This window comes from Hemiscyllium ocellatum, chromosome 35, assembly GCF_020745735.1.
Source record: "Hemiscyllium ocellatum isolate sHemOce1 chromosome 35, sHemOce1.pat.X.cur, whole genome shotgun sequence".
Classification (NCBI taxonomy): domain Eukaryota; kingdom Metazoa; phylum Chordata; class Chondrichthyes; order Orectolobiformes; family Hemiscylliidae; genus Hemiscyllium; species Hemiscyllium ocellatum.
In genome coordinates, this window is record NC_083435.1 from 9,560,334 (window position 1) to 9,585,349 (window position 25,016).

Genomic DNA, 25,016 nt, shown 5'->3' on the forward strand with positions numbered 1-25,016 from the left:
AGAGATAAATAGGGAAGTGGGAGTAGTGGAGGGAGGAAGGTTGCTGGGAAAGTGATAGGTAGATGCAGGTGGGGGGGGGGGGTGGTGATAGGATCCAATTTAACTCCGCTTTCTTTAGTTAACAATGAATATGTTCATTAATTACTAATGCAAGAATAAATAGTAGCACAACACATGTATGTACAGATTAGAAATAAGGGGTGAGTCGAAACAGATAAAAGCGAAATAATGCAGATATGCAGATTAGTCTCTGAATTGTGTGGAAAAGTGGACAGTTGAACAAAGGAGGTTATTGGTACCATTGACATTGGTAAGTTGAACAGTTGGTTTCAACATGTTTAACTTTGCAGGTTTTGTTCTGATTCCTTTCAACTGCGACTGAAGTCTAGAATTCAGGATGAAGGAGAGACCTTTTGTTATCCTGTTTTCGTTTTGCCTGGCTGGCTTTTAGCATTCAGAATGAGATGGTCTGTAGACTGATTTTCACAGCACAGCACAAGCTCGTAGACACGTGTGACCTCAGTCCCACTAGTTCATACAGGATCGTTCAGTTTAACTAACACACACCAGTAGAGTTAGAAGTGTTTTTTTAATCCCCTATTTTTGCATATTCTTCAAAAGTGAAAAAATCACAAAATATGCCTGTAGCTTGAGATATAACCTGCAGGGGTTGACTTGCTAGTGAGCAGGAGGTCATCAACACTTATTATCTTCGTTGTCACATCACAGCCCAGTCAGTTTTGAATTGCTTCTTCCCCCCTTGTTGTCCAAAGTTTCCTCTGCATCTTTCCATGTGATATTCCATGGCTCTCTCTCTCTCTCTCTCTGTCCAGGCGGCAACTTAATTTATATCCACAGCCTACTTTTTGGCTGCATCAGCCCTCTTTTAAGAGAATTCATTTTTAGGAATTCTGAGGTGAAAGTGTTCATAGTACTTTGGGACTTTGACCGGTGGCCATCCATTTCAATGATGGCAAATTTTTTCTCAAAGCAGGTATCTGCCCTAATGACACACTGATCAATGGGTGAGCTACCGAAAGCGGTCAGAGGTTGCAGAGAGATGCGTGTTACGTCTGGAGACTGATGATTAGATCCTTGATCCAATTATAATCCAATCCCCAAACTTGGTAGGCGGCTATCTTTATCTAAAATAGGCTGTGATGCCAGAAATGCAGTTAAGGTTTTGGGAGAGGGAGGAAACAGGAAGAGATACACTGCTTCTCCTCATCCACATCGAGAACTGTAAAAGCACTTATTTCTCAAAGCTGTCCTCACAGCCCTTGAATTCCTGTGTTTCGGAGGCCTGGTAGAGATTAAACCAATGAAACAGCTCAAATGTGAGGCTCTCAGCCTGACTATAATCTTGCAAGAACAACCCACCCTCTGAGAGTGTCCTTTACTCTACCCACCTCCAGAAGTGGCGATAATAGACAACAGACAATAGCTACAGGAGTAGGCCATTCTGCCCTTCGAGCCAGCACCAGCATTCATTATGATCATGGCTGATCATCCTCAAGATTCAAGATCTGTTGGAGCTGGTTTTGAAATTTTTGAAACTTATATACTTGCCCCCGATCTGTCAATTTTTCATGATTTTGTTTGCATAGAATTAAGTTTTCAATAATAACCAAACAAAGGGATAACAAGAATTTCAACCTAATGATTATAATCAGCAATATTTATGTCGGGGTTCAATGTGCAAAGCTAGTAGAAGCAGCCAGTATATTTTGTTCCTCCTCTTTAACATACACAACCACTTGATTGACTGGGATCATCTAATTCAACACAAATGAAGAACTGAATTTGAAGGTGTTCTGGCACGTCTGGTTTATCATCAGGTCAGGCAGCACCTTTCTCAACTACAGCTTTTATATACAGCTTAAGCATATTCTTTTACCTTTATCCATTCAAATCAATCCCCCTTTGATGCAACATTATTCAGGCAAAATGCTTTTCCCAGTTCAGATGTAAAAATCAAGTACAGCTTAATGGACATACAAAGAATACAAGGCACATACATCGTGAAAACAGCCTTTGAAATCAACAGCTTTTGAAAGTTACAGCATGATTTTCAAAGCACTACATGAAACGGTAGCAGGAGTAAGTGTCTGTCTTGCTGAATATGTACATACTGATCTTTCCTATACTTGCCCCCATAGGGAAAAAGAATCTCAGTGTAATATACAGAGTAACTTCCATGTCTTAGGGGAATAATTCAAGCAGGCTTTTTGTGACAATGTTGCACATAGTATTATCAATAAGTGAAGGTGAAACTCACAAATAAAGGCCAAAAGCTGTGAATTAAGGGTCAGAAAAAAAATGCAATTTTCACTTTGCAAAAAAAGATTTGCTTTGTTTCAATCTCATCGTGGTTTTATATCTGTTCATGCAAGTTCAGAAGATATCCTTAAATAGCTCCACAAGGCTCTAACATGGCAATTATATATTTTTTGTCTGCTGGATACATTTACAGACAAATCAGACAGATGAAATTACAAAGATAGCAGAAATCCTTGCTGCATTGTGATAGAAGCAATTAAAATTGCACACTGAAATGACAAAGAACATATTCAAGTGTAAATTCCATAGCATCTTAATATTGAAAATGCCAATGGCTCAGTTTCTTTTGGATAGCTCAGTATCTTCAAATGTAATAACGAGCCTGAATTACCTTGATATTCTGGACAACTTACTCTTAAGAATTCAAGTAAAACAAATGATATCTCTGATAGATTTTCAACAAATAAACTCCCGTGTGAAATGTTTCATATTGAACCAAAATTTCTTTTCAATTTCAAGTCAGTAAGAAGAGTATTCCATCAAAAGTAAAATTCTTCCTTTGGATGGTGCCATGATGTCCATGTAGATACAGAGTTGTTCCCATCCAATTTCCTAATGGATGAATATTGTAATTGTACATAATTTCAGATACAAATTGTGATGGTTGCATCAGGAAGAAGTTTGAGTATAAGAGGAAATTTGAAAGGATATGTCATCAGAATGGAAGCTCAGGTGAGATAAAATCCTTACCATCATAGCAATATATACGAAACATTTCAATCCATTGGCAGGCATGGCCAAGACCGCAAAGGGAAAAGGCAAAGAGTCAGGCAAAATTAAGCAGGAAAGAAGCTCAAGATGATTGCGTAGTCTAGCACTCAATCCCTTATCTAATGGTTATTCCAGTGGAGATATCTGTTGCATGAGGTGGTTACAAACGTAGGTTAGTCATTCCATGATATCAACAGCAAAGGGCTGCCTTGTATCAAGCAATAGAGGGAAGGAGGAGACAGATTTCAGGCCAATAATTGTTACTTACTGAACCACCATGATGTTACTCCATAACTCTATAGTTGCATTTGGGACATCACACCTGGAGTATTGTGTATTGTTTTGGTCCTCAGGAGGGAGGTTGTTGGACTGGAGGCAGTTCAGAGGAGGCTCACTAGGTTGATTCATGAGTTTGCCTTACGAAGAGAAATTGAGCAGTTTAGGCCAATACTCGCAAGAATTTAGAAGAAGGAGAGGAGATATAATTGAGGTATATGAGATGCTAAAGGGGATTGACAAAACCGATGTCGAGAGAATATTTCCTTAATGGGACAATCTACAATGAGTGGTCATAGTTTTAGTGTCAGAGACTTAGAACAGAGATGAGCAGAAATTACTCTTCTCAAAATGTCATGAATCTGAGGAATTGTAATAGATGCAAGGAGGAGGTAGGCAGACTTTTAATTAATAATAGATTAAAGGATTATGGAGAGTGGGCAGGAAGGTGGAATTGTGGCCAAATAAGATCAGTCATGATTGTGTTAATTTGTGGAACAGACTTGCGAGGCTGCATTACCTACTCCTGCTCCTAATTCTTATGCTCTTATGTTCTTATTGTATTTGGTACAGATTTGCCCCCAAAACTCTGATTTTCTGGATTATCTGTGCCCCACAATCACTCGGGTACAACAATATCTTGCGATATGCTTGGTGGGGTTGTGACATACATGGACGATCAAGCTGTGCCGGTCACTAGTTACTCCAGGGTGCTTTCCTTCCAGCTTTTCATCTTAAAATGGTGAGCTGCAATTTGGTCACTTCCAGAGAAGCAGTCAGCGATGGTGATTAAAAAACATCAGGCGCTCACAGATTTTCTTTGTGCCTTTGGATCTGCTTCCCAATTCCGAAGAGAAAGACAGTCAATGACCTGAAACCTAAGGTTAACAAGCAGCTTCCAGTCTGCTTCAATTAAATTTATTATTTATGTAAGCACAGGGAGAAGACACACTGAGATTTTCTGGCCTTAATGTGACACAGGTCTAACTAAGCGGGAGTGACCCTGTGTTTTTTAAACAGCATGTACTCTGACTTGCTATAAGCAACACAACCGGAGATCCATTAGCCTTCTTTAAAAGATCAGTTCACTTCTTTTCTTCATGGCTAGTAATATAGTTCCTTGGAACTGAAGACTGGTCTTGTGCCATTTTCTACATTGCTGTATGACCAGCCCAAATAAGAAGTGGTTCCATCCGTCGTGATGTGCCCCATTGTATTTGTGAAGAGAGTTTGTTAACTGTGTGTGAAATTATGTTAAAACTAATAAGCTGATCACTGAAAGTAAATATTGACTCCTCCGGGATATGCCTCATTGAGGAAGCTATTCAAAAAGCTTTCAGGTGGTTACAGAAGAAGTCCACTTATGGAAAGCACTATTAGGCTGATGGCAGGAATGACAAAGCAATGAAAATACCTTATTACTCAGGTGATCTGTGGAGCCTGGTCATGAGAGGAGGATGAATGTTCCCACAGAAGAGAAAGAGAAAGAACATGACAGTCATCTATGCCATTTGAGAATAGCCTGTCAATGTGCCACTCCACCTCATCCAATGTCTCCATTATTTAGCAGAGAACAATTGATCTTATTTTATTTTGAAAGCACTAATTCTGAAGACAATGCCTTTCATAAAAGCTGGAGAAACTCAACAGATAAAGCAGCAGAAATATTAAGTTAACTTTTCGAGTCCAATATGACACTTTCTCAGAAGACCTGCTGAGTCTCTCCAGCAATTCCTATTGTTATTTCCAGCATCCACGGCTTGCTTTCAGTTCTGCTATTTCCATTACTTGGTTACTTTCATGCAATCTTGACCAAAGGGTCTCTCTGAAGTCTCAGAATATGATGGTTCCACCACAATTTTCCTGAAATCAGCCAAGCCAGCAGAAATAAATTAAGGAATTTCAAGCACCAGTTACATTACAAGTGACAACTTGAATTTCCACAGATATTTGCACTGATTTAAATAAATCTTACACTGAAATCTAGGCCCAGTGTGATAATGATGGGTTTTGGAAGTGGTCAAGCAATACTAAAATTGCAATAATAGTCCTTAGACTGATGTTAACAAATAACTTTTGATATTATAAGGATGGATTTATTTTCCCAGCTGAGGCAAAGCTTTTTTTTTCAAATTTTAAAGAGCCAGGGATTAAAGTGACTTCACAGTTCCACAGACCGTGTCCACCCTTGATAAACATTATTGTCTACATGCAAAAATCCCAAAAGTTTCTCCAAAAATTCCACCTGATCGCTTCAAAGGTGTCTGGCAAATTTAGTCTTTTTTTTGTCAACTTAATAATACCTACAAAGTAGCATTTCAGGAAGCTGGGTGATGAAAATTTCTTCTGCATAAAGGAAGATGCATTTTGAAATGTGATGCTGCATCTGTGATACACAGGCTGGCTGCAGGAAAGGGGCATAGTGGGACCTCTGGACAGAGACCCCATTTTGTCTAAAATGCAGAGCCTTTCATTTCTATCAACATTCAGGCCTTTATCTTGATACTTTTTTTTCCAATTATCATGTCATAATTGCAAACACAAAATAAAAAGATATCATTTTATCAGCTTAGATATTGCACAATGTGTGTGGCACATCATTTGTATCAAAAAGCATGCCATATTCATTTCCTAAATGAGCATTTCTAGTTTTCTACATCAATAATCCTCACATTTTATGAGTAGTTAATGATTGCTCAGGCCTTTACTTGGAACTGGAGTGAAAACTCTCTCTCTCTCTCGTTTCAGTAGGAAACTCCCACAATCATTGGCTCAATTTAGACCTAGATTCTGTAAGTAAGAGAACTTGTTGCTATCACCTAATTCCAGAGACCTCATGAAATAATGGAACAGTTGATGTGTATATTAATTAAGATTTAATTACATTTGAATTGGCTGTATAAATATGGAGACTAGTAATCAGTAGGAGGTGAGTTTTATGTAGTGTGATTAACTGAAATACAACTCTCTCATAAAAGAATGGACCTGAATTCTGTTTATATGCAATTTCTGTTTTGAACGATAACATGCAAACCCTACAACCTCTGTAACTCTAAGTTTTCCAACTCGAACATACAGTTTTCCTTCTTCTCCTTACAACTGGTGATCATATCAGCAATTGTTATGAACAATCCCACAGGGGCTAACACAAATCATTAAGTTTCTGATTGAGGAGGGATAAACTGTCTCCTCTTCATCTAGTTGTCACAACAAGGTTAATTTAAAGGGTTCCCTTGCCCTGTGGTCTCAAACCAAATGAACTTATGCTTTAAAAGGAACCAATGTCACCAGTGTTCTTCAGTTAACAAAATGACGTGTTTACTGGTTTCTAAATATTGAAGAAACAATAACATAACACACATACAAAGATTAGGAAAATGAAGTGTATCCAAAATAAGGGAAAGGTTGAAAAGAGTGAATACTGAAACATTAACTCAGGAGCACCCGCTACAGATACTCTTGAGTTTCTCCAGCATTTTCAGTTTTCCAGTATTTCATTTTTATTCTTAGTTTTGTAGGCTGTACGTTGCTTGAAATTCTTTTGTGTTGGTTCCTTTTGGCAGTGGCTAAGAGTCACAAAGAAATCTTGTGATTCTTTACCTGCAGTGCAAGGGTGTTAATAGTTGTTCTCAAACTGTGACCTTCACCCTGCACTAGTTGATGCACTGGTATGTCAAGTTACGAGCACACACAGACCTGAGGTTGCAGTTAGATTTTTTTTGTCTATCAATAGGAAGATAAAACACAAATATATTGGCAGGAGTTTGCCTCCAGATGAGAAAGGGGTGGGTAGTCAGCATCTAATTATGTCTTTATTTTTAAGCATTCTCTTTGAAGTGTCCCTGACTTTGTACAGCTGTTACAGTCCTTGGGTCTACAAAGGACTCTCCTAGACAGTCACTGAATTTACATTAGCAGTCATCTTTTAGCTGAATTAGCCAAAAAAAGCACATGTTGGAATTAAAAGTTCACTCTCTCCTCTTTACCATTGGCAGCTGATACAGTGTTTCATATATATTATATATATATGATGACTTGGAAGGTCTTTCTTTTAAGAAAACAGAACTATGCTATCATTAAATATAATAAGTTTAATTGGAAGCACTACCTTTCAGAGCACTGCTCCTTCATCAGGTGGTTGTGGAGTACACAATTGTAAGACACAGAATTTTGCTATAAGTTCTGTGGTGTTACTGGCTTGACAAACATTTATTACCCTTCCCTCATTGCCTTTCAGACTGTTCTGATTAATTGCTTTCTTGAACCAATGCAATCTTTGGGACTTACACCCACAATGCTGTTAGAGACGGATTTCCAAGATTTTGTCCCAGCAATAATAAAAGGAGTGAAGGAACAGCAAGATAGTTCCAAATCAGGATAGTATGTGTCTTGAGAACATCTTTCAGATGGTCACGTTCCCATGTTAGTTAGCCTACTAGGTGACTAAAGTCATGGATTTGGAATGTGCTGTTGAGGGAGTCTAGATGAATTACTGCAGTACATCCTGTAGATGGTATGCATTGCTGCTGTTGTGTGTCAGTGGTGAAGACAGTGAATGATAAAGATGGTGAATAACATATCAATTAACCCAATTGCTTTCTCCTGGATGGTCGTGCTTCTTTAGTGTTACAATTTAGTTCCTGATGCTGATAATGAAGGTGTCACTGGTCATTATGCTATTGAATGGCAAGGGGAGATGATTAGATTCTCTATTGATTGAGCTCTGGCATATAAATGGCAGTATCATTTATGCGACATATCAGCCACAGTTCAGGTTTGCTGCATGTGAGCAGTAACAGCTTCAGTACCTGAGAAGTCATGTATGGTGTTGTAGTACATTATTCTGCAATCATCCGTGAATGTATTGACTGAACATCTGCACATCAGACTTACGTTAGAGGAAAGATCATTAATGAAATAGCTGAAAAGATTGGATTTAAATGGTTTCTCTGAGGACCTCCCTGCTGTGGCGTCCTGGGACTGAGATGATTGAATTCTAATGACCACAACAATCTTCATACATGCTAGGTTTGACTCCAACCAGTAGAGAACTCTCTCCCCAGTGCCCAGTTTTACCAGACTCCTTGCTGCCATATTATGTCAACTGTTGCCTTGATGTCAAATACAGTCACTCTCACTTCAGAACTCCAATCTGTTGTCCACATTTGAGACAAGGCTGTAATAAAGACAGAATTTTTGTGGCTCTGACAGAATCAAAACTGAATATCAGTGAGTAGGTTGTTATTAAGCAATTACTCATCCTTAACTTGCTGACAACCAAGAGAGATGATGGAACAGAACTTGGCTGGGTGGGATTTGGCCTGACACACCTAGGCAATTTTCCATATAGCTGGGTAGAGGCCAGTGTTGTAACTGCAGTAGAACAGTTAGCTGGGGCAGTTAATTGGAACACTAATTTTTCACCTATTGCTAGAATATTGTCACGGCCTCCAGCCTTTGTTTACTATCACAAGGATTGACTCAAACTAGCTGAAGATTGGCATCTGTGATGCTGGGGACCTCAGGAGCTAGCTCCAATTTCTTTTCTTATTCACTTGTGGGATGTGAGCATTGCTGGCTGGCTAGTTGCCCTTGAGAAGGTGGTGGTGAGCTGCCTTCTTGAGCTGCTGCAGTCCACTTACTGTGTGTTGACTCACAGTGCCCTCAGGGAGGGCATGCCAGGATTTTGACCCAGAGACAGTGAAGAAATAGTAATATCTTTCAAAGTCAGGATTGGGGGTAGCTTGGAAGAGAACTTGTAAGTGGTGGTGTTCCCATGTATCTGCTACCCTTCTCTGTCTCGATGATAATGGTCATGGATTTGGAAGGTGCAGTCTGAGGATCTTTGGTGAATTTCTGCAGTGCACCCTGTACATAGTACACACTGCTGCTACTGAGTGTCAGTGGAGGAGGGAGTAGATGCTTGTGGATATGGTGCCAATCAAGCTTGTTGCTTTGTTCAGGATGGTGTCGAGCTTCTTGAGTGTTGCTGGAGCTACACCCATCCAGATGAGTGGGGAGTATTCCATCACATTCCTGACTTGTGCCTTATCGATCGTGGACATGGTTTGGGGGAGTCAGGAGGAGAGTTACTCGCTGCAGTATTTCTAGCCTCTGTCTTGCTGTTATAGCTACTGTGTTTAAGTGGCAAGTCCAGTTTGAGTTTCTGGTCAATGGTAACCAGTTGATAGTAGGGGATTTAGTGATGGTAACAGCATTAAATGTAAAGGGATGGCAATTAGATGATCTCTTATTGGTGATGGCCATAGCCTGGCCTTTGTGCGATGCAAATATTGCTGCCAATTGTCAGCCCAAACCTGGATACTGTCCAAATCTTGCTGCATTTGAACATGGACTGTTTTGGTACCTGAAGACTTGCGAATGGTACTAAACATTGTGCAACCATCAGCCAATATCTCCACGTGTGACCTGACAATGGAAAGTCCATCTACATCTGGGTTTAGAACAGTTAAGTTGCTCAGCAACAAACTCAAAATAAGCGTCTGCTTAAATGGTCACCCAGTTTTAATGGAGGTCAATTTCAGTGATCGCAGAACAAGTCTTTAGCAAAATTTGCTCTTGTCTCTTACCCTTAAGTTTGTGGAAGATTCGACTAGACTGTGAACCTATACCGGGGAACTTTTACAGATCAAGGGTAAAACTTTGTTTGAAGCAGTTGGTTCAGTTATCACTAATTATAGTAAAAGACTCTGGCCCAAGCTTGATGGGATGAAATTGGTTGAAAAAGATTCACCTAGACGGGCTCAAACATTTTTTGATTAGAAATGGCTGCCTGAGGGAAGTCCTAATTATATGGCCGGATGTTTTTCAGGAAGGTGGTGGGGACTATCAAAGGAGCCCAGGCCACCTTGCTTATTGACCAGGAAGCAATTTATTATTCTGCAAGGCCTGCTCAGTGCCATTTGCCATGGGCACAAGTAGAAATCAGAAGCCTGGAAAGCAAATGAATCATCAAACCAGTCCAGTTTGTGGAATGGGGAGCACCAATCACACCAATTGTGGAGTTCAACCAGTTAATTCGCCTTTGTGGGGATTTTAAACAAATGGTAAAGTGCTTTTTAGCAACTGGATAAATACCCAATCCCTCATAGACAGGGTTTATAAGCAAAGCTGGCAGGAGGTTGACCTTCACGAAGACGGGCATGAGCCATGCATACTTGCAATTGTAGTTAGATGAGGTATCCCAGAAGTATGCGACAATTAATACTCATAAGGATCTGTACCAATATATGAGACTGTCATTTGGGGTATCTATGAGGTCCACTTTGCAGACCTCATTAAAATCACTACATCAGGATGTCTTTGCGGAGTCATTGACCATCGGAAACAACAATGTGAACTGCTCCATCCAGTTTCATTCGTTGCATCAGGCCAAGTAATGTGTTTGATAAAATCAAGTGGAGGCCATCTTGAAGGACGTTTCAGAGTCAGCCACATTGCTGTGGACCTGGAATCACAGGTATGAACCATATTCACATGTGGGCTAAACCAGGTAAGAAGAACAAATTTTGCTCCCTGAAGTTGGATTATTACAAAAATTATCAATCCTTTGTCATTACTAACCCAGTGAAATTTCCACGACACCACAACCTGCCCTTGTACAAATATGAAATATGAGATGTAAAATGACATATCCAATGTTTTTATGTCCCATAATCTGACATAGTAACAGAAGGGTAGCTAGAATTCAAAGAATAGAGCGCATCAGTGGATTTCAAACCTTCAAACTAAGTATAACAGTTATATTACAAATATTACCAACTTTTAAGGGGATCAACACCATTTCAATCCAAGTTAAACCACAATGTGATTTATAAATGGTAACTATAGCAACTATTGCATTAGCAGTGATGTTATATTTCTCTAATACTAGACAATGGTATGTTTTTGAAAAATATTCTCAACCTGATAGGTTTGAGCCTCCTTTTTACCATTGGCAATGTTATTGTCTAACTGAACGAGCAGAGGATGTGTCCAACTCTGTTTTTATCCACAAAACTACATAATGCACCATCTCTTCTGAATGGACGCAGGAACCAGATTTGTAAACTATTTGCAGTTCTTTCTAAAAAGAAATTATCCAGTTTACTGCTATTAACAGTGCTGCCAACTAACAGTTAAGAAGGAGCTATCGGAATATAAAATCAGTGTAAACTCTGGCTTCACTCCACACAGTTGGAAGGCCATCAATTCAAAGCAGTAATACGAGTGCGCCCAGTGCAGACCACCGAGACACATAAACTGTAAGATCTTGGAAGAATGATTCAGTATTTGAGCCAACTTTCTCAAACTGGCTATATGCGGGTAAAATTTAAATGATGTTATTACTGGAATAATGGACAAGCCAAATGCTGATAACATTCCAAACAATGCATTGTGGTTAACAGCTTCAGCTATCCTACAGAGCTTGGGGGAGAATTACTGCCATTAAGGACTGGGAAAAAGTAACAAAAAAAAGGACAAAAAGACTGAAAACTAAGCCAGGCAGATGGACTGAATGAAAGAAGGAAACAAAGTAGTGGAGAAAGGTTGGCAGAGGTAAGTTACCACACTGAACATTATAATCTAAAATACTGAAATACAAAAGTTGATGTCTCCATATTTCTGTAGCTGCTTCATTTTAAATGTAGTGGTCACAATGGTTAGCTGAGAGAAGCTAAATATAATCTTGATTGGTAAATATTAGTAACAGAGTAGCAACAAATGCTGAGCTCTTGAGAATGTCCTGCTTTACCTAGAGAGACTCAGCAAACAGATGTGTTTTTCATTATGCTGTATTGCAGATGCTGCAGAACATACAAACCCAAAAACTCATCAACATCTGTGGCTCACGTCCTCTGTGGAGACACTATGATAGGAGTTCCTAGCAGAGCTTGCACACCATGTCAACCTATTCCTGCCAGATCCTTAAAATTTTGTTCTGTTTGAGCAACAGAAACTTGAAATTAATGGGGCTGATTTTAACTCAGAGCAGGATTTTAACAGCCTCCTGTGATGGATTAGGCCGTATTTTCCTTTCACAAACACAGAGAAGCTCAGAAGGTCTGGCAGCATCTGTGGAGGGAGAAACAGAGTTAACATTTTGAGTCCATTGTAACTCTATTTCAGAATTGACTAAGTTAATTTGGACTCAAAGTAATACTCTGAAAGAGCAGGCATACCGGACCCCAAGCATTAACTCTGTTTCTCTCCCCACAGAGGCTGCCAGATCTGTTGAGTTTCTCCAGCAGTTTCTGTGTTTGTTTCAAACTTCCAGCGTCAGAAGTACTTTGTTACTATTCGAATCTAGTTAATTTTGCATTGATCTAAATAGCAGCCTGTACATGATGCTGTCGATTTTATACACACTCCCATCCATCCCTGTCAAGTATCCTTTTACCGTAAGCGACTAAATCTACTGAACCTTTGAAACATTAACATCACGGTACTTGCAAATCTGAACAGTACATTCAAGCCAAGCATTTTTGTGGCTTGAATGTTGATATCTTATGCTAAAGCCATGACTGCTGTAAAAGTATACAACTTAAGCCATGAAAACATTTCCTGTGGTTCTCGACAGCTTGGGTAAAAATAATCATCAACATTCAAGTCTTCTGTCTCTGTGCAGGAAACATTGTCAACAACAGGTCCTGGAAATGAACGAGGATGATGAGATACAAAGCTAAGTTTAGTGACGCTCACAGTATTGTGCTCAAGCTCGTCCCTTGATATTAAACTAATCACTTCTCCATCTTGCTTTTCTCTGCGCTCCATCTATTCCACAGATCTCAATTGTTCATTTGCAGTTTGCCAAGTCAAAGAGATGTTCAGTTAACCTTTATTGAAAATAAACCAGGGAACACCTCGTATTTCTGCAAGGAGGTTTTATAACACATACTGCAGGTTAAAAGGAAATTGCACAAAGCAAAATGAAAACTAATATAGTAGAAACAAAAGAACATTTGTATTCAATTGTTTAAGAAGTCATGGAGCTTTAAAAAAATACTGGATAGTCTAATATATTGCATTAGGGAATGCTAAAAAGACAGCCATGCTGCAGAAACCTTCTGCCTTGCACTTATTAGGACAAAAGCAAGAATTCCAACTTTGTAAGTTATCACAACAATTTAGACTAGAAATTAAAAGGGCACTAGTTGGTTGGCAACTCACCTGTAATTGGCCAAGGCACTACCATCATTGCTTTGACTACAGAATAAGTTGAATGTCTGTGATTCTCCCAATAATAGAAATTGTTTCTAAAAGAAACATTTGAAAATGTACCAAGCAATGGTAGGTTCATATTTGAATATGATCGTTTCACCAGAAATAGAATTGAAGCTTCTTCTGGCAGATGAAGTCCATTTATTGGACTGAATATTAAACCAAACAAACCTCTCATCATTGACACTTCATTTCTGATGACAGGCCACATGCAAAACATTAACGTGTCTTTCTCTTCGCTGCTGTTTGACCTGTTGGATGTTTCAAACATTTTCCCGTTCTTCGAGATTTCTCAAATGTCTTTTTTTCTCCATAATTGAAACCATTTATTCACATTTCTGAACCTTAAAACTGACAAATCTTCCTGTAGCCATGACACACTGATCTCCAGGAAACGAATATACAAGCTCTGCATGATCACTCAGGTATGATTTTGTTTCTCTGCCCTCCCAACGACCACACTTTTTAGATGAGAGCTGGATGTTGGCTTTGGCCCAGAACATTCATCCTGTTCAGGTCAACATGACTTTCCAGCTTAAAAATGTACTCATCCATAATGTATAGATACTCCCATTACACTCTGGGTGCATATAAACATAGAGGAGCCTATCTGTGATAATTAGTGTACAGTTTTGACTTGCATTTGAACTTAACTGAACCCAGACAGCATTTGATTATAATTATTACTTCAGAAACTGAATGATTTACACATGCAATACGATTTTTTTTGTGTTATCTCAAAATCCATAATCTGCAATTTGAGATATTTGATGATCTTTGCATGCACTGAATAACATGTAACCTTTTGCCAGTGGGAATTGCCAGTCACCATAACAGAATAACAACCTCCCTGGGATTGACAGAGGAAGGTGAAGATCAATGCAACTTCCTGCAGCTTGTTATTTTATAGATTAGCTACATTTTTCCACTTTTTTTATGCCTGCAATGCTTGTTTAATTGCCACAAGTTCCTGTGCTAATATTTTTATCTGGAAGTAATAAAAGATGTCATTGTTCATGACAAACATAAAACGTATGCTGTGCAGACTGCAATCTGCACAGCCAAAATATGATGTAGTAGGAAAACTGGATATCAGTTGTGATAATTATAGATTTCTTGGAGCAGTTTTCCATGAGAGTTTTGAACCATGTGATCTGCTGTAAAATAGAAGACATGTAGATAAAATAAATAACGGGTAAAATTAGACAGAGTGTAAAGGATACGAGTCTATAAAGGGTATGTGTCTAAAACAGGTACTGGTATAGAGGGACCTGAGTGTCTCTGTTCATTCATCATTGAATATACCAACAATAGGCTGACAGAATAGTTAACCAAACATTCAATATCCTAGTTTTGACTAATAGGGGCGCAGGGTACAAAAGCAAAGAAATTATGTTGAACTTGGTTCTGCATCAATTGGACTATCAAATCCAATCCTGGATTTCACATTTTATGAAGAACGTAAAGACATTGGAGTTAGTGCAGGGAAGGTTCCCAAAAATGTTTCCTGGGTTGGAGAATTTCAGCTATGTTGATAGATTGGAAAAGTTGGCACCACCTTCCTTGAAAACTTGAGATGAGATTTGATATTCAAACTGAACATTGAAAATCATGAGGAATCCAGACAGAGTAGCAAGGGAGAAATTTTTTCCCATTGGTGGAAAGATGGAGAACCAGAGGACACAGATTGAAGGCAATTGGCAGAAGAAGTAATGATGATATGCGGAAAAATGCTTCCATTGAGCAAATGGTTAGGATCTGGAGTGCACTACCTGACAGTGTGCTGGAGGAAGGTTCATTCAAAGCATTCAAGAGTGAATTGGATTGTTGTCTGCAAAAGACCAATGTATTGAAAAGACCAAGGTGTGGCACCCGGCGAATTGCTTCTACCGAGAGCTAGCACAGACATCGCCTCCCTCTGTGCTATAACTACTCTGTCGTTCTGTGACATGAACCACTTCAGTGATTGCTATTTTGTATTTTCTGCTCCAACTCTCAAACCATCTTTCATGAATGTCGTACGTTGCAGAGACAGGGTTGCCAGTTTCCTCCTCCCTTCCAACATACCCCCTGCTTTCCTGAGGCATGGGCACCTTACTGCATTATTACTCCTCACTCCAATGTGCATGCAGTCACCTTCCCACAAGGTTCATGGACCAGAACAGAGATAGTGATCCTTACCATTCTCCCTTTCCCACCCCGCCCCCTAGCGCATAGTGCAATGTTAATGATAACTGTAGCTAACTCAGACAGACAAAATGAAGGAACCAAACACTGGAGCCACTTTTCAAGTCAATTATTCCAACCCACTTCTTTTGGTAACACTTTTCTAAATGAGAACACTCTCATTATACACACTTTATCTTGACAAAGCGTGCAGTTTTTAACTTGCTACTTAACAGTTAACATTAATCTATTACTGAGTACAGCTAATAATTCGAATAAAAATCGTTGCTTGGCATTACTGTCTCCTGGCCCTTAAGTATTTAAGTAGTCTGTGGTTAAAAATTATATCGTGCTAATTTCAAAGCAGATCTATAGAAGGAGAAGGATGCTAATTGCTTCCATCACTGTTTTAAAAAAGCAAAGCACATCTTGCAAACATTCCCATGAAGGGTGATATTTCTTTGTTGCTGTCCATTAGGCTTTAAAAAGGTAATAATGCAGGAGCAATAAACTCAAAAGTGGCAGCAGCAGTAACACTCAGCAGATGGGTGAAACTTTTACATTCCTCTTGCCAACAGCCTCACTTTATCGAAAATGGAACATGCTGAACAAACCAAAACACATTCAAACTGCTCATTGTGTGATATGTACTGTAATCCTTCTGCTGCCTTTAGATTTTTGTTCATTTGGCTTGCTATGACAATTGCGAGTCATCATAACGGGTGACCTCCACTGTTCGCACTGCTGGTGGTGAAATATGACCCACATTCTTTGGAGGACTACACTCAAAACGATCTACTGCTTTCTGTAGTTTGGTGTTAAATGATTAAAACGTAAAAAGCTCATTTCCTTATAACATGTTCTCCAACAGGAGAAAGTTGGCTCCGATCTCAAATTATTCCCAGCAAGTGATTTCCCTTTGGTAACTAATTGATCTAAACCATGCAGCATACTGTGGGACTCAATTAGTGACTTGTACAACGTGCAGTAATAACGTTTTAGGGACTAGAGCAAACATGATTATATAATTGGCAAACATGTCATTGGGGACAGTTTAAGTGCGGGGATACCTGCTGTTAAAGATGACGCCACCAGCCTAATTTTACCTTTTATGACAGGGCTATTAACACATTCTGAGGTTTTTGTGAGGTGACTAGGAGTCATTAACAGGGATTAATGATGCAAAGTGCAGGACAGAGAGAGTAAAAGGTCGCCTTAGTTCACTGGAACTCTAAAAGGGGAAAGGAAACTGAGTTCTTTTACCATCTTTGTAATTTCTTGCAATAAAATGCGTAACCAAACTTTCTATTCTGCATGTTGGGTGGAACCGAATGCACTAACAGATATTAAAGCTAAGTGCCTTTACAGCTGAAGGAATTTAACAAAGAAAGGAACTTGTGCCAAGCTACTCCTTTAACAGCTTTCTTCAAAATATATCAGAGCACAAAGTGGACCACATTTTGGAGTGAACTTACTGATTGTGTATATATATATATATATATTATATATATTATATAGCCTTATTGATCATGATAACAATCTTGAACACAGCAAGATCCCACAAAAGGACACAGTTCAGTTTTTAATAATATATTTTTACAAAGAAAAAATAGATTTTTAAATATTACAAAAAATACAAAACAATGCAATTCAAAACAGTACAAAAATAGTACAAAACTAAACCCAAATAATAAAAAAAATTCCCCAACCCACCCTCCTATACGAATGTATAAACATATATAGAGAAGTACAAAATTAAAAAAAACTAAACTAGCTATTTAACTAACTAAATAAATACCTAACAACAAACAAGTAAATAGTAATAACTCAGCCCAGCCAAACAAAACACTCATACATTCACAGTTCCTCCTCCCTGGATATTGGACTCATGAAACACAATCGTGACGGCGATATAAAAGCCCTTGATAGTGTGGCAGATAAATCTGTGTCCAGGTATTTTAAAAAGGGTTGCCATGTCTTGTAAAAATTCTCAGTTTTGTGGTGTACCATATTTGTGAGAAAATCCAGGCAAATATGCTCCATAACAATCTTCCGCCAACTCGACAGGCCTGGGGGGGTTTTCTGATATCCAACCTAGCAAGATATTCTTCCTTGCACAGAATGTAAGAATATTGAAAAGTTTTGCCTTATGCGAGTCTACAGGAAATACAATGGGTAGGCCCGAAAGGAGCGAAATAGGGTCCTTCTCCACCCCTACACCTAAAATCCTCTCCATTGCACCCACCACAGCGCTCCAATATGTTTGAAGCCTGTCACAAGACCAAAGACAATGGGAAAGAGTACCCGTACAGACCTTGCACTTGGGGCATGCTCAAGATACACCAAGTTTAAATTTTGACAAACGGTCTGGGGCTAAGTGGACCCTGTAGAGAATCTTCAACTGTAAAGCATGGATCCTATTCCTTGCATTCCCCCAAATATCATCTCATGCCTCTCAACATCCAGCTCTCTTTCCCACATCTTGCAGAGTCGATCAGACTCATCTGAGGTGGCACCCCCCATTTGGTGATATAGAGTACTGACAGAGAGTGTGCTCTTAGCCCTTAGTATCCCTCTTTCTGCATCAGATTTGTAGGGATTAGTCAAAAGTGTGGTCCTTTTTTGTATAAAATCCCTAACTTGAAAAAAACGAAAGAGGTCTCTATTAGGTAACTTGTATTTCCGTACTAATTGATCGAAGGACATCATTACATCTCCCTCAAATAAATCACCCATGCAAGATATACCCCTAGCTGCCCAATGTTTAAATCCTGAATCTATCATCCTGGTTGAAAATTCGCCATGCCCACTAAAGGTGTAAACAGAGATGTTTTGTCAATATTACCTTCCCTCTGCTGAATTGCCCTCCATGCTTTAACAGTATTGATGACTATTGGGTTATGACAATATTCCCTAACTGTCCTCACCTTGTCCAAAAACAGCAAACTGGTAAGGGGGCACCTTGCCTGGAGGCTTCGATATCTAGCCATATTGAAAGAGGGTCCCCACAAACCCAATCACTTACGTAGGTCAAAAGCGAGCTTAATTAGTAAGTTTTAATGTCTGGCAGGTCTACTCCTCCCAATCCGTGGGGCAACTGCAGTTTGGATAATTTAATGAGGGGCCGTTTACGGTGCCAGACAAAGGAGCTGAACAAACTGTTCAGTCTCCTGAGTGTTTGTTTATTGAAAATCAGGGGGAGCATCCGTATAGGGTATAGCAAACGAGGGAGAATATTCATCTTATTAAGCGCTATCCGACCCAACCATGAAACTGGAAGTGCCTCCCATCTTTGGAGATCTTGTTTAATTTTTTTCAAATAATTGAGTAAAATTGGCTTTGAACAGCCAGTCCAGAGCTGGAGTAATGAATATGCCCAAATACACAAAACCCCCCTGTGACCACCTAAATGGGAATCTATAGTCACTCTCAAGAGCCAACTCTTTCGTAAGACCATCATAGGCAAAGCCTCTGATTTAACAAAATTAATCTTATACCCTGAAAAAGTGCCAAACGTGTGAATGCATTGTATCAGGCAAGGCACTGAAACTGCTAGAATAGTCAAGAAAATTAGAACATCATCTGCATACAGTGAGATCTTATGTAATTTTGACCCCACTTCTGGAACTGATATATTGAGATCCCTACGAATGGCCTCTGCCAACAGTTCAATCACCAATGTAAAAAGTAATGGTGAAAGGGGACAGCCCTGCCGGCTGCCCCTAGAAATATTAAAATTGCTTGATTGCACCCCGTTGGTAATGACCGCAGCGAGAGGTACACTGTAGAGAACCTTTACCCATCTTATGAAAACTTCGCCCAGACCAATCCCAGTCTAGAGTATAAAAAAGATACGGCCACTCAACTCGGTCAAATGCCTTCTCTGCATCTAAAGAAATCACCAATCCCTGTATTGACTGCTGTTGGCATGCTTGAATTACATTAAGCAGCCTCCTAACGTTATTGGATGATCTGCAACCCTTTATGAAACCCGTCTGATCCTCTTTAATAATGGAGGGTTACACAGTGTCCAGCCTTAACGCAAGAGCATTAGAGAAGATCTTAAAGTCCACATTTAAGAGCGAGATGGCCCTATATGAAGCACAGTCTTCCGGATCCTTCCCTTTTTTAAGGATAAGTGAAATATTGGCCTCTCTCAGAGATAGTGGGAGATAAACATGACTATATGAATCATTAAACATATTCAGCATTGGGCCTGACAGTATACTTATAAATTCCTTATAGAATTCACTGGGAAGTCCATCAGGACCGGGTGCCTTTCCACTCTGAAGCTGCCTCACAGCTTCCTGCACTTCTTGCTCTGATAATGGGGCATTGAGAAAGGACTGTTGTTCGGGAGTCACACCCGGGAGCTTCAGATCTCTAAAAAAGGATTCCATTTTGGCCTGCCCCTCCTCACAATTCTCAGACTGATATAACTTAGAGTAGAATCTCTGGAACGCCACATTAATCTTTTTAGAATCACATGTTAGGTTCCCAGACCCTTCCCTAATCGCTGTAATAGTTTGTGGGGCACTTCTCTTTCTGGCAAGGTATGCTAAGTATTTCCCTGGCTTGTCACCATGCTCGTATAACTTTGCTTTGCAAAAGCCAACTCCTTCTTTGCCGTCTGCGTGAGCACGGAATTTAGCGCAGACCACAGTGCCGTAATCCTCTGTAGTTTGACCAACGAGGGTCTGTCAAAATAGGCCTTCTCGGCTGCCTTCAACCGTGTATCAAGGAGATGTTGCTGCTCACCCTTCTGCCGCTTCCTACTTGTGGAATATGAAATAACTAACCCTCTGGCATAAGCTTTGGCAGTTTCCCAGAGAACAGATGAGCTATCAACCGAGCCTATGTTGATGTCTAGGAATCTCCAAAATTCCCTAGAGAAATACTCCACAAACTTGTTGTCCATGAGAATAAAGGGGTTCATTCGCCAGTACCTTGAATCCACTGTAACATCCTTAATTTTAACCATGAGGTACACTGGAGCATGATCAGAGATGCCAATATTACCAATCGTACAGGATGCCACCAGATCCAGAGTTACTGCAGGGGTCAGAAAAAAATCAATCCTCGTGTGACATCTGTGCAGATTGGAGAAAAATGTGAAATCCCTACCTGTAGGGTGGAGATACCTCCAGACGTACACCAATCCTAATTCCCCACACAAACCCAATAACTGTTTAGTTTGTGCCGAGGGGTATCGAGGGGCCTTTAGGCAACCTGTCTACTGTGGGGTCCATGAGGCAGTTAAAATCTCCCCCTATAATGATGTGCCGAGACTTGAAACTTATCAGTTTAGAAAAAGCATCTACCAAGAATTTAAGAGGATGAGCTGGGGGACAATAAACATTTAAAATGCCATATTCTTCCCCATTTATCAAGTCTTTAAGAATTACAAACCTCCCATATGTGTCTTTGACATATTCCAACAATTTAAATGAGAGATTTTTCCTTACCAATATAGCCATTCCCCTACTTCTGGTAGTAAATGATGAAAAATAAACTCAGTCAAAGCCATTCTGCTGTAATTTCAGATGTTCCTTGTCATCCAAATGTGTCCCCTGTAACAAAGCAATATCCACCTTCTCCTTTCTAAGACTCAAGAGTACCTTCTTCCTCTTAATTGGTGAGTGACTTACCTTGATATTCCAGGTACACCATTTAATCAAATCATTAGCCATAATCTTCTGCAATTACATTTAAATTCCAGAGAGGAGGAACCCGAACCACAAATTGCTGAGTCTTAGCATCGCATGGTCCACCAAATATAAAAACTACATAAACTAAAACCACTACATTTAACAAACATACAAAATTATTAAAAAGAAAAGACAACAAAAACCAGAAAACAAACCAACATATAAAGCGCCAATAGCACTGAGTAGGGGAACTCACCCCCTGCCCAGAGGGGGCAACTACCCACCCCGAACTGCCCATAAATAGGCATCTAACCATCTCAACCACCTTCACTTCTCCCAGCTAGAGCCGCATCGCAAGCACAAGCTAAAAAGAATAAACACCCCATAGAATATCAATATGAATAAAAAAACATTCTTTTATTAAAAAAAGGGGGAATAAATACCCCATCCATCCTTTGGTATGTCCTAACTTAGAAATTTAAAATGTACATCTTAACCACCGCCAGACATTGTATGAACCAAATTATTATCAATAGAGGAAAAAAAAGGGGAAAAACAAAGTTCCATTTCTTTTACAGAATGATAAACGCTTACCCAAGCAGCGATATTTATACATACTACAATTGTTTAAATTAGATTAGTTTGTCCACAAAGTCTCTTGCCTTCTCTGATGTGTCAAAGAGATGCATGGATCGATCTAAGGTGATCTGAAGCACTGCCGGCTATCTCAGGGAGTACTGAATCCCAAGCTCCTTCAGTCTTCTCTTGACACCATCATACGATTTTTGTTTCTGGATCACTGCCACTGAAAAACCCTGAAAAAACATTATCTCAGACCCCTCGTAATCTTCTGCAATTACATTTAAATTCCAGAGAGGAGGAACCCGAACCACAAATTGCTGAGTCTTAGCATCGCATGGTCCACCAAATATAAAAACTACATAAACTAAAACCACTACATTTAACAAACATACAAAATTATTAAAAAGAAAAGACAACAAAAACCAGAAAACAAACCAACATATAAAGCGCCAATAGCACTGAGTAGGGGAACTCACCCCCTGCCCAGAGGGGGCAACTACCCACCCCGAACTGCCCATAAATAGGCATCTAACCATCTCAACCACCTTCACTTCTCCCAGCTAGAGCCGCATCGCAAGCACAAGCTAAAAAGAATAAACACCCCATAGAATATCAATATGAATAAAAAAACATTCTTTTATTAAAAAAAGGGGGAATAAATACCCCATCCATCCTTTGGTATGTCCTAACTTAGAAATTTAAAATGTACATCTTAACCACCGCCAGACATTGTATGAACCAAATTATTATCAATAGAGGAAAAAAAAGGGGAAAAACAAAGTTCCATTTCTTTTACAGAATGATAAACGCTTACCCAAGCAGCGATATTTATACATACTACAATTGTTTAAATTAGATTAGTTTGTCCACAAAGTCTCTTGCCTTCTCTGATGTGTCAAAGAGATGCATGGATCGATCTAAGGTGATCTGAAGCACTGCCGGCTATCTCAGGGAGTACTGAATCCCAAGCTCCTTCAGTCTTCTCTTGACACCATCATACGATTTTTGTTTCTGGATCACTGCCACTGAAAAACCCTGAAAAAACATTATCTCAGACCCCTCGTAAATTAGGCCCTTTGAATCCTTCCCCTGGAGTCTGGAAGCCTCCATGACTGTCACCTTATCCCGGTAATGATGGAACCGCACCAGGAAAGGACGAGGGTGTTGACCCAGACCCGACCTCCGTGCTGCAACCCGGTGAGCCTTCTCTATCTTCAATCCTCTCATACCAGTCTCCAAGTCAAGGAATTTCTGAAGCCAATCTTCAACAAATTCCGCAGGCCGCTCACCTTCCTTATCCTCAGGCAGACCGATGATCCAAATGTTTTTTCTCCTGCCCCTGTTTGCAAGATCATCCACTTGGTCATGCAAATTACAAACCTGCGTCTTCAGGGCTTGGATCTCTTCCTTGAATGATCTGGCATCAGCTTCCACCACTGTGACCCTGTGCTCCACCTCATTCGTCCTCTTCTCCAGGTCTCCCAGCTGCTGCTCATGCTTCTGCAGCATGAGAGAGACTGGAGCCAGCTTCTCTTCAATCTGTTTCCCCAACATCTCGCGAGATTTTGAGAGCTGATTCACCAGGTCCTGGAGAGTAATCTGCTCTGAGGCTGCTGCAGGCTGAGCTGCAGGCCCGACCTCAGATGCTCCTCCTCCCTTTTGAGGCATTTCTGGACAGCTGAAAATACAAGCAAGTCAATTTTTAAATGTTTCTTGAGGCTCCACAATCTTTTCAACACCCCAAGAAATCCTGATGACCTGGGTTGGGTGGGTTAAAAGACCGTCCTGCTCCTGCTGCGATGCGAAGCTTTGCAGTGTGATCTTCTCAGATCGCCGCCATCTTAGATCCTCCCACAGCTCAGTTTTTTAACACAATGGTGAATGGGAAGGATGTTTAGCCAAGACACTGGGAGAAGTGCCTTGGTTTGTTTTACATGCAACTAAATATAATAGCATAGCTCAACTGCAGCATCTTTAGCAATGTAACGTACCCTCAGTCAATTTCAAAGAAGCTGAATGTGCCTCCTTCAATATAAGTGAAGCCAAAACAGTTGGTTTTCTTTTAGCTATTTAATACTGCATGACCTTTGTTTAGTTTTACAGTCATTACAAATGTTACATCCTTGAACTGACTTAAAAGCAGGACTAGTTATGGCAGATTCTGATAGAAGCAAATATATAACAAAAACAATGTCAGAGCTGTTTTATTGTGGGTTTGTTTCTGATAGAATTAGTACTGTGGAAAACCTGGAATCGCTAAATGGCATGTGACATCAAGAGGCAGAAACAATTTGTGTGTTTGGAGACCTGGCCTACCTTTCAAAAGCATCATACTTTAATAAAATCTTTGTAACTCTTCACTTCAGGGATTGTTTTGACACAGGGCGAGTTGTGATATCAGGATAATACCTGGCTCCTGACCATGCACTGACAGCCGGCAGGATTGAAGTGGTATCTTCCTAGCGACGCCATGTCTACTGTCCAACGAAAGACATTAGAAAACATCTGCAAGCTACCCATTTGCCAGCACTTCCCCCATATCCCTCAAAACCCTTCCTATTATTATACCCATCAGGATGCCTTTTAACTGTCTCCACCACTTCCTCTGGCAGCTCATTCCATACACACACCACCTTTGGGTGAAAACATTACCCCTCAGGTCCTTTTTACATTGTTCCCCTCTCTCCTTAAACCTCTGCCCTCTAGTTTTGAATACTCCCACCCTCAGAAAAAGATCTTGGCTCTGTACCATATCCATGCACCTCAATCTGGATACTGTGAGCAGTTTTTGTCCACTTATTCAGGAAAGGTGTCACTTTGTTGCAAGCAGCTCAGAGAAGGTTCATTAGGATGGTGCCTGGTATGGAGGGGTTGTCTCATGAGCAAAGGCTCAGCAGTTTAGGACTCTACTCACTGGAACTTAGGAGAATGAGAGGTGATCTCATTGAAGCATATTGGACTTTGAAGGGACTGGACAGGTACATGCTGAGAGGATGTCTCCTCTCACCTTGTGGGTGGCACGGTGGCACAGTGGTTAGCACTGCTGCCTCACAGCACCAGAGACCCGGGTTC

At 40.1% G+C, this 25,016-nt stretch overlaps 2 protein-coding genes across 4 annotated transcripts in view; one reads left to right on the forward strand and one right to left on the reverse strand.

Annotated features, from left to right (window-relative positions):
• Positions 1–25,016, forward strand: part of LOC132832946 (butyrophilin subfamily 3 member A2-like) — a 408,440-nt gene that overhangs the window by 281,864 nt on the left and 101,560 nt on the right. The window lies entirely within an intron of this gene.
• LOC132832698 (uncharacterized) overlaps positions 17,435–25,016 on the reverse strand; it is a 45,491-nt gene continuing 37,909 nt past the window's right edge. For all 3 annotated transcript variants that reach the window (XM_060850792.1, XM_060850794.1, XM_060850793.1), the window contains one exon: positions 17,435–23,622. In XM_060850792.1, the coding sequence (XP_060706775.1) occupies positions 22,887–23,622 (736 nt within the window). In that variant the 3' untranslated portion in view covers positions 17,435–22,886. The remainder of the gene's footprint in view (positions 23,623–25,016) is intronic.